The sequence below is a fragment of the Mesoplodon mirus genome (genome assembly GCF_964341445.2).
Source record: "Mesoplodon mirus genome assembly, chromosome: 16".
NCBI classification, from domain to species: Eukaryota; Metazoa; Chordata; class Mammalia; order Artiodactyla; family Ziphiidae; genus Mesoplodon; species Mesoplodon mirus.
In genome coordinates, this window is record NC_138992.1 from 64,817,467 (window position 1) to 64,832,318 (window position 14,852).

The window sequence follows — 14,852 nt, forward strand, 5'->3', positions numbered from 1 at the left end:
AAAAAGAAACACAAAAGGGACAAAATGAGTAATGGGAGCCAGGATGAGTGCCAAGAGATTCAGATTTCATGTGTGACATTTGAAAGAGGAGATAGGAAAGCAACCTGGGGAAATTTCCTGTGCTGGGCTCCAGCTGTTTACTGGCCCTTGGCCTCTGAAAATAGTTATTGGAGTTGACAAAAAGAGAGGGCAGAAAAACAAAAAAAAGAGAGGGCAAAGATTGTGGTGTGTGTGTGTGTGTGTGTGTGTGCGCGTGAGAGAGAGACCTGCCCGGTTGACATGGATGAAGAGTCTCTCCTTCTAAAAGTGAGCATATATCTAGCCTGGCTCCCCTGAGACCTCTTGTTTATTTTTCTAATTTTTTAAATTGAAGAATAGTTGATTTACAATGTTGTGTTAATTACTGCTGTACAGCAAAATGATTCAGTTATACATATACATACATTCTTTTTTTGTATTCTTTCCCATGATGGTTTATCATAGGATATTGTATAGAGTTCCCTGTGCTAGACAGTAGGAGCTTGTTGTTTATCCATTCCATATATAAAAGCTTACATCTGCTCACCCCAGCCTCCCAGTCCATCCCTCCCCCAAGTCCCTCCCCCTTGGCAACCACCAGTCTGTTCTCCATGTCAGTGATTCTGTTTCTGTTTCATAGATGGGTTCATTTGTGTCATATTTTAGATTCCACATATAAGTGATATCATATGGTGCTTGTCTTAGTATCATATGGTGCTTATCACTTAGTATGATAATCTCTAGTTGCATCCATGGCATTATTTCATTCTTTTTTACTGAGCACTCTTGATCAGGCCTCAACCTTGGCCGATAAAAACTGCAGACTCTCAGTACAAATGATTTTATCCACCTCATCCTACCCCCACATTAAAAGATTTGAACAAACACAAATATAGTTGCTAAGTCAAGGCAGTGTCCATAGAATGACCTCCTAAATTCCTATCTGGGAAAGCACAAGGCTGTCAAAAGAATCTACTGTTTGTTCCAGCTGACACTTGAAGATAGAGCCCCTGTTGTCCAGTCTCTGAGGGAAGATAGAAGTCAAACTTCCATAAGTGCCAGTTAGCAAACCCAGAGGAGTTTCACATGGATCAGCCCCCCTTTCCTGCTTTTTACAAACTTCATTCTCTTGACGTGGCTCAAGTAGTGGCAATCCCTCCTACCTACTCCCTCACTGCCTTTAAAACATCCAGTCACCTCTGTACGAATCGAAGTTGAGTTCAGTTCATGCTGAACTCTCTTCTCTATTGCAATAGTTTATCACTGATTAAAGTCTGTCCACCTTAATTCGTGTCCCGTGGTAGCATTGTCAGCAATATACACTCTGACATCCTGGTGGATCTGATTCCCGAGGTCGATGTGGCAGTTAGTAGGGTGACTGTCTCCAGGAAATGGTCTGTGGACAAGAGGAGGACAAAAACTGACCAAGTGATGGTTGGATGTGATGGAAGAAAGTAATGTTCAGATGAAGGCACTAGGGTGACATGTTTTAAAGAAAGGCTATTCCCAACAGGGAGAATATTTGGATTCTCAGAACTTTTTTGAAGATATGCTTCATGGTAAGGATGTGTAAATACAGGCGTGTTCTGGTCTCATAAACTTATTCTCATGACATCTCTCTTTTCTCCTTAAAAATATAGTTTTCTAAGTCTTTAATTTGTTTCTACCCATGAAAAACAATAACTCTGATGAAAATTAGTCTCATGAGTTCTCATGCACACAAAAATGTTAACATAAGAAAATTTATTATATTACTTGATTTAGGACTATGACTTCATCCATACAATCAGAATTTCTTTGTTTATTCTTTAGCCATGTCCTGGCCTTTAATGTTTGTCTCTTTGACAGTTATACACGCAGTTTTATAATTTAACCATATGCCTTAAAGGTCCAGAAAGTAAACTTAGATTAAGACAAATAAGATAAAACAGACAGTAAGATACTCAATAAATTTACTTAGTTCCATTCATTTAGCATCAATGCATAACACATTCCAAAAGCGAGCATATATCAAATTTAAAATGGATAACCTTAACTGGGTTCAATAATCCGATAAATGGTCAAACAATTTTCATTGCATATGCTTTGGGCCATGCATTTCATTCCTTAAGGATCTGCTTTATTGAATTAACATATCAATGATTTATTTTGATAAGAACAGGGAAGAAAATGAGAGGAAGGAGCAGTGGTGGAGAACACGCCTCTTGCTGCTGAACAAAAATACATATGGCAGGTGACGACACCAATAGCTAACTCCTGGAGAGACCTAAATGGCTTGTCTTGGCACATGTGGGTAAGTACAATGTTTACTAATCTAAAAAATGAGAAAATATTATAAAAATATAAGAAGTAGAAAACCCTAGACAAGTTAAAATACAGAAAAATTTTAAGCAAAGTTATTTGAATCAGGCAATTTTTAAAGTATCAAATAGTAATCTTAATAACTAGGTATAAAGTAATCTAAGCCCAGGACACTAACCATGTCAAAAGGCAGTAGGCAGCCTGACCTCCCCAGAATGCTTTGCCAGAGTTAGTGTTCTCTGATTACACACTTAGGCACCCCTGGTTACAAGAGTACTTGTTCATTATTGATATTATAAAAATAACCATTCTCTAAATGATTACACGTAGTAAATAAAATTAGAACTATACATAAGGATTTGAATAATTGCCATTTCTTTAAGGACCACTTGAAACTTCTTCTGCCTGCTTCACAGACCTGTAAGGCAGAAAGAAAACAAACGAAGATGTGCTTAACGATAGATCTATAGCACAGCATATTAAAAAGAAAGACTGGGATTTTAATGCTTTTCTATACTCCATCTGAACTTTTACAGTGACACTGATCTTAGAGTACTACCTCTATTTACCATATTTTACTGCCATTATATCAATTTCTGGTATCTGTATAAAAGATTTTTTGCATATATAAGGCACAAAAATATTGTGGACTATTAAAATAGATTGGCTCGTCTCCAAATATGGCCGATGAGAAATACCTGCAAGGTATGTACACAATTACTCTCCTGGAAGGAATTATGAAACTGAATTTAGAAAACTAGAGCATCATAAGGTGGGTCAGGCTGCCCGTGTCCTACTTCGGCACTGAAACTACTTGTCCATACAGCCTGATTGGAAAGAATTTATTTTTTTCCTAGAAAAATATGACTAGAATGGCAAGGGGATATGTCCACACTTCAAGAATACGTTATGTGGAGCTTCAAGATGGCGGAGGAGTAAGACACGGAGATCACCTTCCTCCCCACAAATACATCAGAAATACATCTACACGTGGAACAACTCCTACAGAACACCTACGGAACGCTGGCAGAAGTCCTCAGACCTCCCAAAAGGCAAGAAATTCCCCCACGTACCTGGGTAGGGCAAAAGAAAAAAGAATAAACAGAGACAAAAGGATAGGGACGGGACCTGCACCAGTGGGAGGGAGCCGTGTAGGAGGAAAGGTTTCCACACACTAGGAGCCCCTTCGCGGGCAGAGATGGGGGTGGCAGATGGGGGAAGCTTCGGAGCTGCGGAGGAGAGCACAGCAACAGGGCTGCGGAGGGCAAAGCGGGGAGATTCCCGCACAGAGGATAGGTGCCCGCCGGCGCTCACCAGCCCGAGAGGCTTGTCTGCTCCCTCGCCGGGGCGGGCGGGGCTGGGAACTGAGGCTCGGGCTTTGGTAGGAGCGCAGGGAGAGGACTGGGGTTGGCGGCGTGAACACAGCCTGAAGGGGCTAATGCGCCACAGCTAGCTGGGGGGGAGTCCGGGAAAGTCTGGACCTGCCGAAGAGGCAAGAGACTTTTTCTTCCGTCTTTGTTTCCTGGTGTGCGAGGAGAGAGGATTAAGAGCGCTGTTTAAAGGAGCTCCAGAGACGGGCGTGAGCCGCGGCTAAAAGCGCGGACCCTAGAGATGGGCACAATACGCTAAGGCTGCTGCCGCCACCAAGAAGCCTGTGTGTGAGCACAGGTCACTCTCCACACCTCCCCTCCCGGAGCCTGTGCAGCCTGCCACTGCCGGGGTCCCGTGACCCAGGGACAACTTCCCCGGGAGGACGCACGGCGCGACTCAGGCTGGTGCAACATCACCCTGGCCTCTGCCACCGCAGGCTCGCCCTGCATCCGTACCCCTCCTTCCCCCCGGCCTGAGTGAGCCAGAGACCCCAAATCAGCTGCTCCTTTAACCCCGTCCTGTCTGAGCGAAGAACAGACGCCCTCAGGTGACCTACACTCAGAGGTGGGGCCAAATCCAAAGCTGAGACCTGGGAGCTGTGAGAATAAAGAAGAGAAAGGGAAATCTCTCCCAGCAGCATCAGGAGCAGCAGATTAAATCTCCACAATCAAATTGATATACCTGCATCTGTGGAATACCTGAATAGACAACGAATCATCCCAAATTGAGGAGGTGGACTTTGGCAGCAACGATATATATATATATTTTCCCCTTTTTCTCTTTTTGTGAGTGTGTATGTCTATGCTTCTGTGTGAGATTTTGTCTGTATAGCTTTGCTTTTACCATTTGTACTAGGGTTCTCTCTGCCCATTTTTTTGCTTAAATTTTTTTTTTCTTAATAATTATTTCTTATTTTTTATTTTAATAACTTTATTTTATTTTATCTTCTTCTTTCTTTCTTTCTTTCCTTCTTCTTTCTTTCTTTTCTCCCTTTTATTCTGAGCCATGTGGAGGACAGGATCTTGGTGCTCCAGCCAGGAGTCAGTGCTGTGCCTCTGAGGTGGGAGAGCCAAGTTCAGGACACTGGTCCACAAGAGACCTCCCAGCTCCACATGATATCAAATGGCAAAAATCTCCCAGGGATCTCCACCTCAACGCCAAGACTCAGCTCCACTCAATGACCAGCAAGCACCAGTCCTGGACACCCTATGCCAAACAACTAGCAAGACAGGAACACAACCCCATCCATTAGCACAGAGGCTGCCTAAAATCATAATAAGGCCACAGACACCCCAAAACACACCAACAGACGTGGACCTGCCTACCAGAAAGACAAGATCCAGCCTCATCCACCAGAACACAGGCATTAGTCCTCTCCACCAGGAAGCCTACACAACCCACTGAACCAACCTTAGCCACTGGGGACAGACACCAAAAACAACGGAAACTACGAACCTGCAGCCTGCCAAAAGGAGACCCCAAACACAGTAAGTTAAGCAAGATGAGAAGACAGAGAAACACACAGCAGATGAAGAAGCAAGGCAAAAACCCACCAGACCTAACAAATGAAGAAGAAAAAGGCAGTCTACCTGATAAAGAATTCAGAATAGTGATAGTGAAGATGATCCAAAATCTTAGAAACAGAATGGATAAAGTACAAGAAATGTTTAACAAGGGTCTAGAAGAACTAAAGAGCAAACAAACAGAAATGAACAACACAATAAATGAAATTAAAAATTCTCTAGAAGGGATCAATAGCAGAATAACTGAGGCAGAAGAACAGATAAGTGACCTGGAAGATAAAATAGTGGAAATAACTACTGCGGAGCAGAATAAAGAAAAAAGAATGAAAATAATTGAGGACAGTCTCAGGGACATCTGAGACAACATTAAACGTACCAACATTTGAATTATAGGGGTCCCAGAAGAAGAAGAGAAAAAGAAAAGGACTGAGAAAATATTTGAGGAGATTATAGTTGAAAACTTCCCTAATATGGGAAAGGAAATAGTTAATCAAGTCCAGGAAGCACAGAGTCCCATACAGGATAAATCCAAGGAGAAACATGCCGACACATATTTATCAAACTATCAAAAATTAAATACAAAGAACAAATATTAAAAGCAGCAAGGGAAAAACAGCAAGTAACATAAGGGAATCCCCATGAGGTTAACAGCTGATCTTTCAGCAGAAACTCTGCAAGCCAGAAGGGAGTGGCAGGACATATTTAAAGTGATGAAAGGGAAAAACCTACAACCAAGATTACTCTACCCAGAAAAGATCTCATTCAGATTTGATGAGGAATTAAAAGCTTTACAGAGAAGCAAAAGCTAAGAGAATTCAGCACCACTAAACCAGCTTTACAACAAATGCTAAAGGAACTTCTCTAGGCAGGAAACACTAGAGAAGGAAAAGACCTACAATAATAAAACCAAAACAATTAATAAAATGGTAATAGGAACATATCAATAATTACCTTAAATGTAAATGGATTAAATGCTCCAACCAAAAGACACAGACTGGCTGAATGGATACAAAAACAAGACCCATACATATACTGTCTACAAGAGACCCACTTCAGACCTAGGGACACATACAGACTGAAAGTGAGGGGATGGAAAAAGATATTTCATGGAAATGGAAATCAAAAGAAAGCTGGAGTAGCAATTCTCATATCCGACAAAATAGACTTTAAAATAAAGACTATTACAAGAGACAAAGAAGGACACTACATAACAATCAAGGGATCAATCCAAGAAGAACATATAACAATTGTAAATATTTATGCACCCAAAATAGGGGAACCTCCTTACACAAGGCAAATACTAACAGCCATAAAAGGGGAAATCGACAGTAACACAATCATAGTAGGGGACTTTAACACCCCACTTGCACCAATGGACAGATCATCCAAAATGAAAATAAGTAAGGAAACACAAGCTTTAAATGATACATTAAACAAGATGGACTTAATTGATATTTATAGGACATTCCATCCCAAAACAACAGAATACACTTTCTTCTCAAGTGCTCATGGAACATTCTCCAGGATAGATCACATCTTGGGTCACAAATCAAGCCTTGGTAAATGTAAGAAAATTGAAATACTATCAAGTATCTTTTCCGACCACAATGCTATGAGACTAGATATCAGTTACAGGAAAAAAACTATAAGAAATACAAACACATGGAGGCTAAACAAAACACTACTTAATAACCAAGAGATCACTGAAGAAATCAAAGCGGAATTCACAAAATACCTAGAAACAAATGAGAATGAAAACACAAAGACCCAAAACCTATGGGATGCAGCAAAAGCAGTTCTAAGGGGGAAGTTTATAGCAATACAAGCCTACCTTAAGAAACAAGAAACATCTCAAATAAACAACCTAATCTTACACCTAAAGCAATTAGAGAAAGAAGAACAAAACATCCCCAAAGTTAGCAGAAGGAAAGAAATCATAAAGATCAGATCAGAAATAAATGAAAAAGAAATGAAGGAAATGATAGCAAAGATCAATAAAACTAAAAGCTGGTTCTTTGAGAAGATAAACAAAATTGATAAACCATTAGCCAGACTTATCAAGAAAAAAGGGAGAAGACTCAAATCAATAGAATTCAAAATGAAAAAGAAGTAACAACTGACAGTTCAGAAAAACAAAGGATCATGAGAGATTACTACAAGGAACTATATGCCAATAAAATGGACAACCTGGAAGAAATGGACAAATTCTTAGAAATGCACAACCTTACGAGACTGAAACAGGAAGAAATAGAAAATATGAACAGACCAATCACAAGCACTGAAATTGAAACTGTGATAAAAAATCTTCTGACAAACAAAAGCCCAGGACCAGATGGCTTCACAGGGGAATTCTATCAAACAGTTAGAGAAGAGCTAACACCTATCCTTCTCAAACTCTTCCAAAATATACAGAGGGAGGAACACTCCCAAACTCGTTCTACGAGGCCACCCTCACTCTGATACCAAAACCAGACGAAGATGTCACAAAGAAAGAAAACTACAGGCCAATATCACTGATGAACATAGATGCAAAAATCCTCAACAAAATACTAGCAAACAGAATTCAACAGCACATTAAAAGGATGATATACTATGATCAAGTGGGGTTTATCCCAGGAATGCAAGGATTCTTCAATATATGCAAATCAATCAATGTGATACACCATATTAGCAAATTGAAGGAAAAAAACCATATGATCATCTCAATAGATGCAGAGAAAGCTTTCGACAAAATTGAACACTGATTTATGATAAAAACCTTGCAGAAAGTAGGCATAGAGGGAACTTTCCTCAACATAATAAAGGCCATATATGACAAACACACAGCCAACATTGTCCTCAATGGTGAAAAACTGAAACCATTTCCACTAAGATCAGGAACAAGACAAGGTTGCCCACTCTCACCACTCTTATTCAACCTAGTTTTGGAAGTTTTAGCCACAGCAATCAGAGAAGACAAAGAAATAAAAGGAATCCAAATTGGAAAGAAGAAGTAAAGCTGCCACTTTTTGCAGATGACATGATACTATACATAGAGAATCCTAAAGATGCTACCAGAAAACTACTAGAGCTAATCAATGAATTTGGTAAAGTTGCAGGATAAAAAGTTAATGCACAGAAATCTCTTGCATTCCTATACACTAATGACGAAAAATCTGAAAGTGAAATCAAGAAAACACTCCCATTTACCATTGCAACAAAAAGAATAAAGTATCTAGGAATAAACCTACCTAAGGAGACAAAAGACCTGTATGCAGAAAATTATAAGACACTGATGAAAGAAGTTAAAGGTGATACAAATAGATGGAGAGATATAACATGTTCTTGGACTGGAAGAGTCAACATTGTGAAAATGACTCTACTACCCAAAGCAATCTACAGATTCAATGCAATCCCTATCAAAGTACCATTGGAATTTTTCACAGAACTAGAACAAAAAATTTCAAAATTTGTATGGAAACACAAAAGACCTCGAATAGCCTAAGCAATCTTGAGAAAGAAAAGTGGAGCTGGAGGAATCAGGCTCCCTGACTTCAGACTATACTACAAAGCTACAGTAATCAAGACAGTATGGTACTGGCACAAAAACAGAAATATAGATCAATGGAACAGGATAGAAAGCCCAGAGATAAACCCATGCACATATGGTCACCTTATCTTTTTTTTTTTTTTTTTTTTTTTTTTTTTTGCGGTACGCGGGCCTCTCACTGTTGTGGCCTCTCCCTTTGTGGAGCACAGGCTCCAGACGCGCAGGCTCAGCGGCCATGTCTCATGGGCCCAGCCGCTCCACGGCATGTGGGATCTTCCCAGACCGGGGCACGAACCCGTGTCCCCTGCATCGGCAGGCGGACTCTCAACCACTGCGCCACCAGGGAAGCCCGGTCACCTTATCTTTGATAAAGGAGGCAAGAATATACAATGGAGAAAAGACAGCCTCTTCAATAAGTGGTGCTGGGAAAACTGGACAGCTAGGTGTAAAAGAATGAAATTAGAACACTCCCTAACACCATTCACAAAAATAAACTCAAAATGGATTAAAGACCTAAATGTAAGGCAAGACACCATCAAACTCTTAGAGGAAAACATAGGCAGAACACTCTATGACATAAATCACAGCAAGATCCTTTTTGACCCACCTCCTAGAGAAATGGAAATAGAAACAAAAATAAACAAATGGGACCTAATGAAACTTCAAAGCTGTTGCACAGCAAAGGAAACCATAAACAAGACCAAAAGACAACCCTCAGAATGGGAGAAAATATTTGCAAATGAAGCAACTGACACAGGATTAATCTCCAAAACATACAAGCAATGCATGCAGCTGAATATCAAAAAAACAAACAACCCAATCCAAAAATGGGGAGAAGACCTAAATAGACATTTCTCCAAAGAAGATATATAGATTGCCAACAAACACATGAAAGAATGCTCAACATCATTAATGATTAGAGAAATGCAAATCAAAACTACTTCAGAATGGCCATAATCAAAAAATCTACAAACAATAAATGCTGGAGAGGGTGTGGAGAAAAGGGAACCCTCTTGCACTGTTGGTGGCAATGTAAATGGATACAGCCACTATGGAGAACAGTATGGAGGTTCCTTAAGAAACTAAAAATAGAACTACCATATGACCCAGCAATCCCACTACTGGGCATATACCCTGAGAAAACCAAATAATTCAAAAAGAGTCATGTACCAAAATGTTCATTGCCGCTGTATTTACAATAGCCAGGACATGGAAGCAACCTAAGTGTCCATCAACCCATGAATGGATAAAGAAGAAGTGGCACATATATACAATGGAATATTACTCAGCCATAAAAAGCAGCGAAAATGAATTATTTGTAGTGAGGTGGATGGACCTAGAGACTGTCATACAAAGTGAAGTAAATAAGAAAGAGAAAAACAATACTGTATGCTAACACATATGGAATCTACAAAAAGAGAAAAGAAAAATAAATGTTCAGAAGAACGTAGGGGCAAGACAGGAGTAAAGATGTAGACCTACTAGAGAATGGACTTGAGGATATGGGGAGGGGGAAGGGTAAGCTGAGACAAAGTGAGACAGTGGCATGGACATATACACACTACCAAACGTAGAATAGATAGCTAGTGGGAAGCAGCCGCAGAGCACAGGGAGATCAGCTTGGTGCTTTGTGACCACCTAGAGGGGTGGGATAGGGAGGGTGGGAGGGAGGGAGATGCAAGAGGGAAGATATATGGGGACACATGTATATGTATAACTGATTTACTTTGTTATAAAGCAGAAACTAACACACCGTTGTAAAGCAATTATACTCCAATAGAGATGTTAAAAAAAAAAGAATACGTTATGTTTTTTTTTTCTGCTTGGTACCTGAGTTATATTTAATATTTCTGATTCACACACTAGACCATAAACACATTGAAAGAAGAATATCAATTTCTGAATGACTCCCAGGACCTGAAAGAATCCTCAATAAGTAGTTGTTTGATGGAAGAGAGAGAAAGGAGGAACGGAGAGAGTTGGGTTATGTGTGCACATACTTTCCCCTTCTCTGGAAAGCTCTACTTATCCCAACCAACTCTGCCAACTCCTCTCTCTCACTTACTCCTTTAGGTCTTAAATATCACTTTCTCAGGGCCCTTTGACCAGTAGTCAAGCTAGGATCCCCCTGCTTCATGCACTTATTTCAACCTAATGCTTATATAATGATAATCATCATTATGGCATGTAAGTAATATTTAATGTGTGACTTCATCATCTAGTAAGCTTCTGTCACCTGTGACAGTGATGTGTCTTTCTCTGGCATAGTTCCTGATTCACTGGAGGCCTTTATTTAATATAAACCACATGAAGGATTTACTCATTTGGATCTCTTAAGTCTGAAGGGCAATATGCCTGTATGTCATGTGAAGAACATTTGAAGGACTTAGAAAGAGAACCACATGATCTTTGCATTCCTGCAATGGTACAGTTATTACGTAGAAGAGGGATACAATTTTTGCTTGTGATACAAAAAAACAAACAAACAAACAAACAGAACTAGAAAGAAGGAAGCTATGAGGATTCAGATTTTGGAGCAAAATAGGAGAGTAATTTCTTTTAAAGTAGCTTTTAAACATTTTGTACAACATAAGAAATTCATGTGTTTTTTGTTTGTTTGTTTTTGGTCACCATGCTGTACATTACATCCCCAGGACTTATCTTACAACTTGAAGTTTGTACCTTTTGACCACCTTCATTCATTTTGCCCACCTCCTGCCTCTGGAAACCACCAATCAGTTCTCTGTATCTATGAGCTTGGTGTTTTGTTTAGATTCCATGTATAAGTGAGATCATATGGCATTTGTTTTTCTCTGTCTGAGTAATTTAACTTAGTGTAATGGCTTCAAGTTCTGTCCATATTGTTGCAAATGGCAAGATTTCATTATTTTTTATGGTTAAATAATATTCCATTGTGTGTGTGTGTGTGTGTGTACCACATTTTATTTATTTATTCATCCATTGATGGACACTTAGGTTTTTCTGTATCTTGGCTATTGTAAATAATGCTGCAATGAACATGGGGGTGCAGATAGCTTTTCAAAACATTTTTTTTAACCATCCAGACAGTATTCTGCAGATGTAAATACAGTTGACCTTTGAACAAGATGGGTTTGAACTGCGCAGGTCCACTTACATGTAGATTTTTTCCCATAAATACACACTACAGTATTACACAATCCACAGTTGATTGACTCCACAGATGTGAAACCTCAGATACGGAGGGTTGACTGTGAAGTTATATGCGGATTTTCAACTATGTAGAGAATCATTGCCCTAACACCCACATTGTTCAAGAATCATCTGTATATGATTGTGTATGTGTCTATGCATTATATATAACAAAAAAAGAATTGTATCTAGTATACTGTCTTGTGACTCACTTTTTTATGTAACAATATTGTAAAAACTGTTTCCACATCAAAGTATATATCGATATAGATAGATGGATTTAGTTAATATCAGTACAAATCTATGTATATATCGAGTTAGTATATATCTTATTCATTATAACAGATGCATATTATTCCATTATAAAGATTGCTGTAATTTTTAAAAATCAATCCTCTTTTTTGGCCATTAGGTTGTTTCCATTTTTTGCATTTCCCAAGTTTTATTATAAATCAGTTTCCAAGTTTTATTATAAAACATATGCAATGAGCATAATAATATTCTGATAACTACACAGCATTGAGGAAATTATTTCTTTAGGTGATTTCTTAATACAAAATGATTGGGTCACTGAGCAACTAGAGCAGAACACAGGAGGTGGCGTACTCGCATTACTCAAGGTGCCCATACAGAAGCTAGTGAACTGTTTGGTGGGGATATTGCAGAGAAGAGACGAGCGTGAGATGGGAAGAGAAGTAGATAGTTCTCAAATTCTTTCTTATTTTGATATTGTATGATTCTATGAGTGCTAAGGGCACACTCGACCCTTTACTTCCCTCTGTAACATGCTTGAGAGAAGATACTGAGAATTGTTCATATTTATATATCCAGCCGATAGAGTAACCTCATGTCCACGGATGTGAAATTGTTTTGAGATGCTGTATCTCTAAGATATATTTAATGGTGTCATAGAGTCCATGGTCTGCACAAAGGGGGGTATATGTTCTCATCTCACGTGTATCTAAAAGTAATTTTCCTGCTAGGAAGAAGGGGTTTGAAATCTTCCTCCCACTTCCTCAGCACCAGAGACTACAGACTCGATGAGGAGCATGAGATCCATGAAAATCACAAAAACAAAGAGAAAACATCATGCAGATCAGTTGGAGGAAAATCTTTTTCTCATGATAGGTCACGAGGACTATGTATTTTTTAAAAATCTGAACTTCAAGTAGTTGCAAGTGGTGCCCATCATTACCTGACACTGACATTAAGTGCCCTGAGCAAACATACCAGAGTAGACCAGTGCAGGACAAGAAGAGCATGGAACACAAAGAAGAAGATCAGCAGAACCTGCACAATGAAAGAGAAAGAGGTCATATGCTGGACCGGGAAAAAAAGTCCATTACACACAATTCCCTTGCAGTGTGACCAATTTCTAATGAGGATTAACTGAAATTAATATCGAAACTACATTCAGAGTATATAGTGACTGCAATGACACACCAGTTAACTGTTTAATAGTGTGTATGTTCTCATTTCATAATTCAGTCATTTTCAATTTAAACTTTTTCTGATCTTAAATAAAAACTAGGGCAAAATGCCCCTCCAGATAGCATTTTGAATATATACGTGGATTGCAGGAAGATCCCATCTAAATCACAGTCATAGTTTTTACGTCCAGCATGGGTTTGGCAGGAAAGTCATGCTCTACAGACTGCTACCATAACACAGAATATTCAGGATTGGATATATACATGTCACATATTGTGATGCTATAACATTAGTAATTGAACGTAATTGTCACAAAATTATTATGAGATTTGCATGAAGTAGTGCATATTTACATGTATACCCTATATATATATATATTTTTTTTTTTTTTTTTTTTTGCGGTACACGGGCCTTTCACTGTTGTGGTCTCTCCCGTTGTGGAGCACGGGCTCTGGATGCGCAGGCTCAGCGGCCATGGCTCACGGGCCCAGCCGCTCTGCGGCATGTGGGATCTTCCTGGACCGGGGCACGAACCCGTGTCCCCTGCATCGGCAGGCGGACTCTCAACCACTGCGCCACCAGGGAAGCCCCTATCCTATATTTTTAATGCTTGGTGCATAATATTAAACACTAAATGTAATTCCTCTGAATGCATCCCTGAGGCAGAAGAGCAGTGCCTAGTAGGACAAGGGGACATGAGTATTCTAGTTAAAAAGAGCAGGGAAATAAAACAGAAGATCAAAGAAAGTGAAATAAGGGCATCAAGGGAGATAAACCTTCACATTTCTTGAAGAGAAAGGAAATAGATTAAGCCCAAGTTTTCCAAAGCAGATCTTGGAACACTAGTCCTGCAAGCTGTTAATATAGATGATCCACAAACAAATGGTTCCTTGATCAAAGACTTTTCAACAGCAATATACCATCGGACTTTTGGAGGATCAAAATACACACCAGCATATTAAAGGCTCTTAGAAGTCTTATAATAAAGAGAATTATTTTACCTGATATTCATCAAAGTTATTTGATATTCGATTTTTATATAACTCACTTTTAAACATTCTACAATGGTAAATACTGCTTCAGCTAGAGTAAAGAGGCATGGCAATGCAATGGCTGTTTCACAAAAATTAGAAGCAAGATATAAAAGCATGGGTTTTGTACTCAGATTGACCTGAGTTCAAATTCTGACTCAACCCCTTCTCATACACATGACCTTGAGCAAGTTAGCATCACTCAGCATCCTCCACAGAGGAGAGTTATAAAGGGAAACACCTTTGCAAGTATCATTAAGCATTTGGTATTTGACAGTTTTAGAAAATTCAAATTTAGATGAATAAGAACTACAAAAACATTTGGATTCAAGGTGGTGATTTTATATGTAAAGTAGATGCTGAATAAAGTTGGAGAACTTGGTAAAATTTTAGAAATCTTACACATAGAGGGGCTTTGAATAAAATAATGATGTATTCACATTTGAATGTCCTTTACCACCCAAAGATATTAGAGGT

General features: G+C 39.1%; 1 protein-coding gene across 1 annotated transcript in view; it reads right to left on the minus strand.

The window, feature by feature from the left end:
• Window positions 1-2,697: 2,697 nt before the first annotated feature.
• Window positions 2,698-14,852, minus strand: part of LOC309792173 (uncharacterized protein C8orf34 homolog) — a gene marked incomplete at both ends in the record, with an annotated part of 320,311 nt that continues 308,156 nt past the window's right edge. Inside the window, 2 exon segments of the mRNA XM_082601544.1 lie at window positions 2,698-2,737; window positions 13,140-13,203. Of these exon segments, the coding sequence (XP_082457670.1) occupies window positions 2,698-2,737; window positions 13,140-13,203 (104 nt within the window).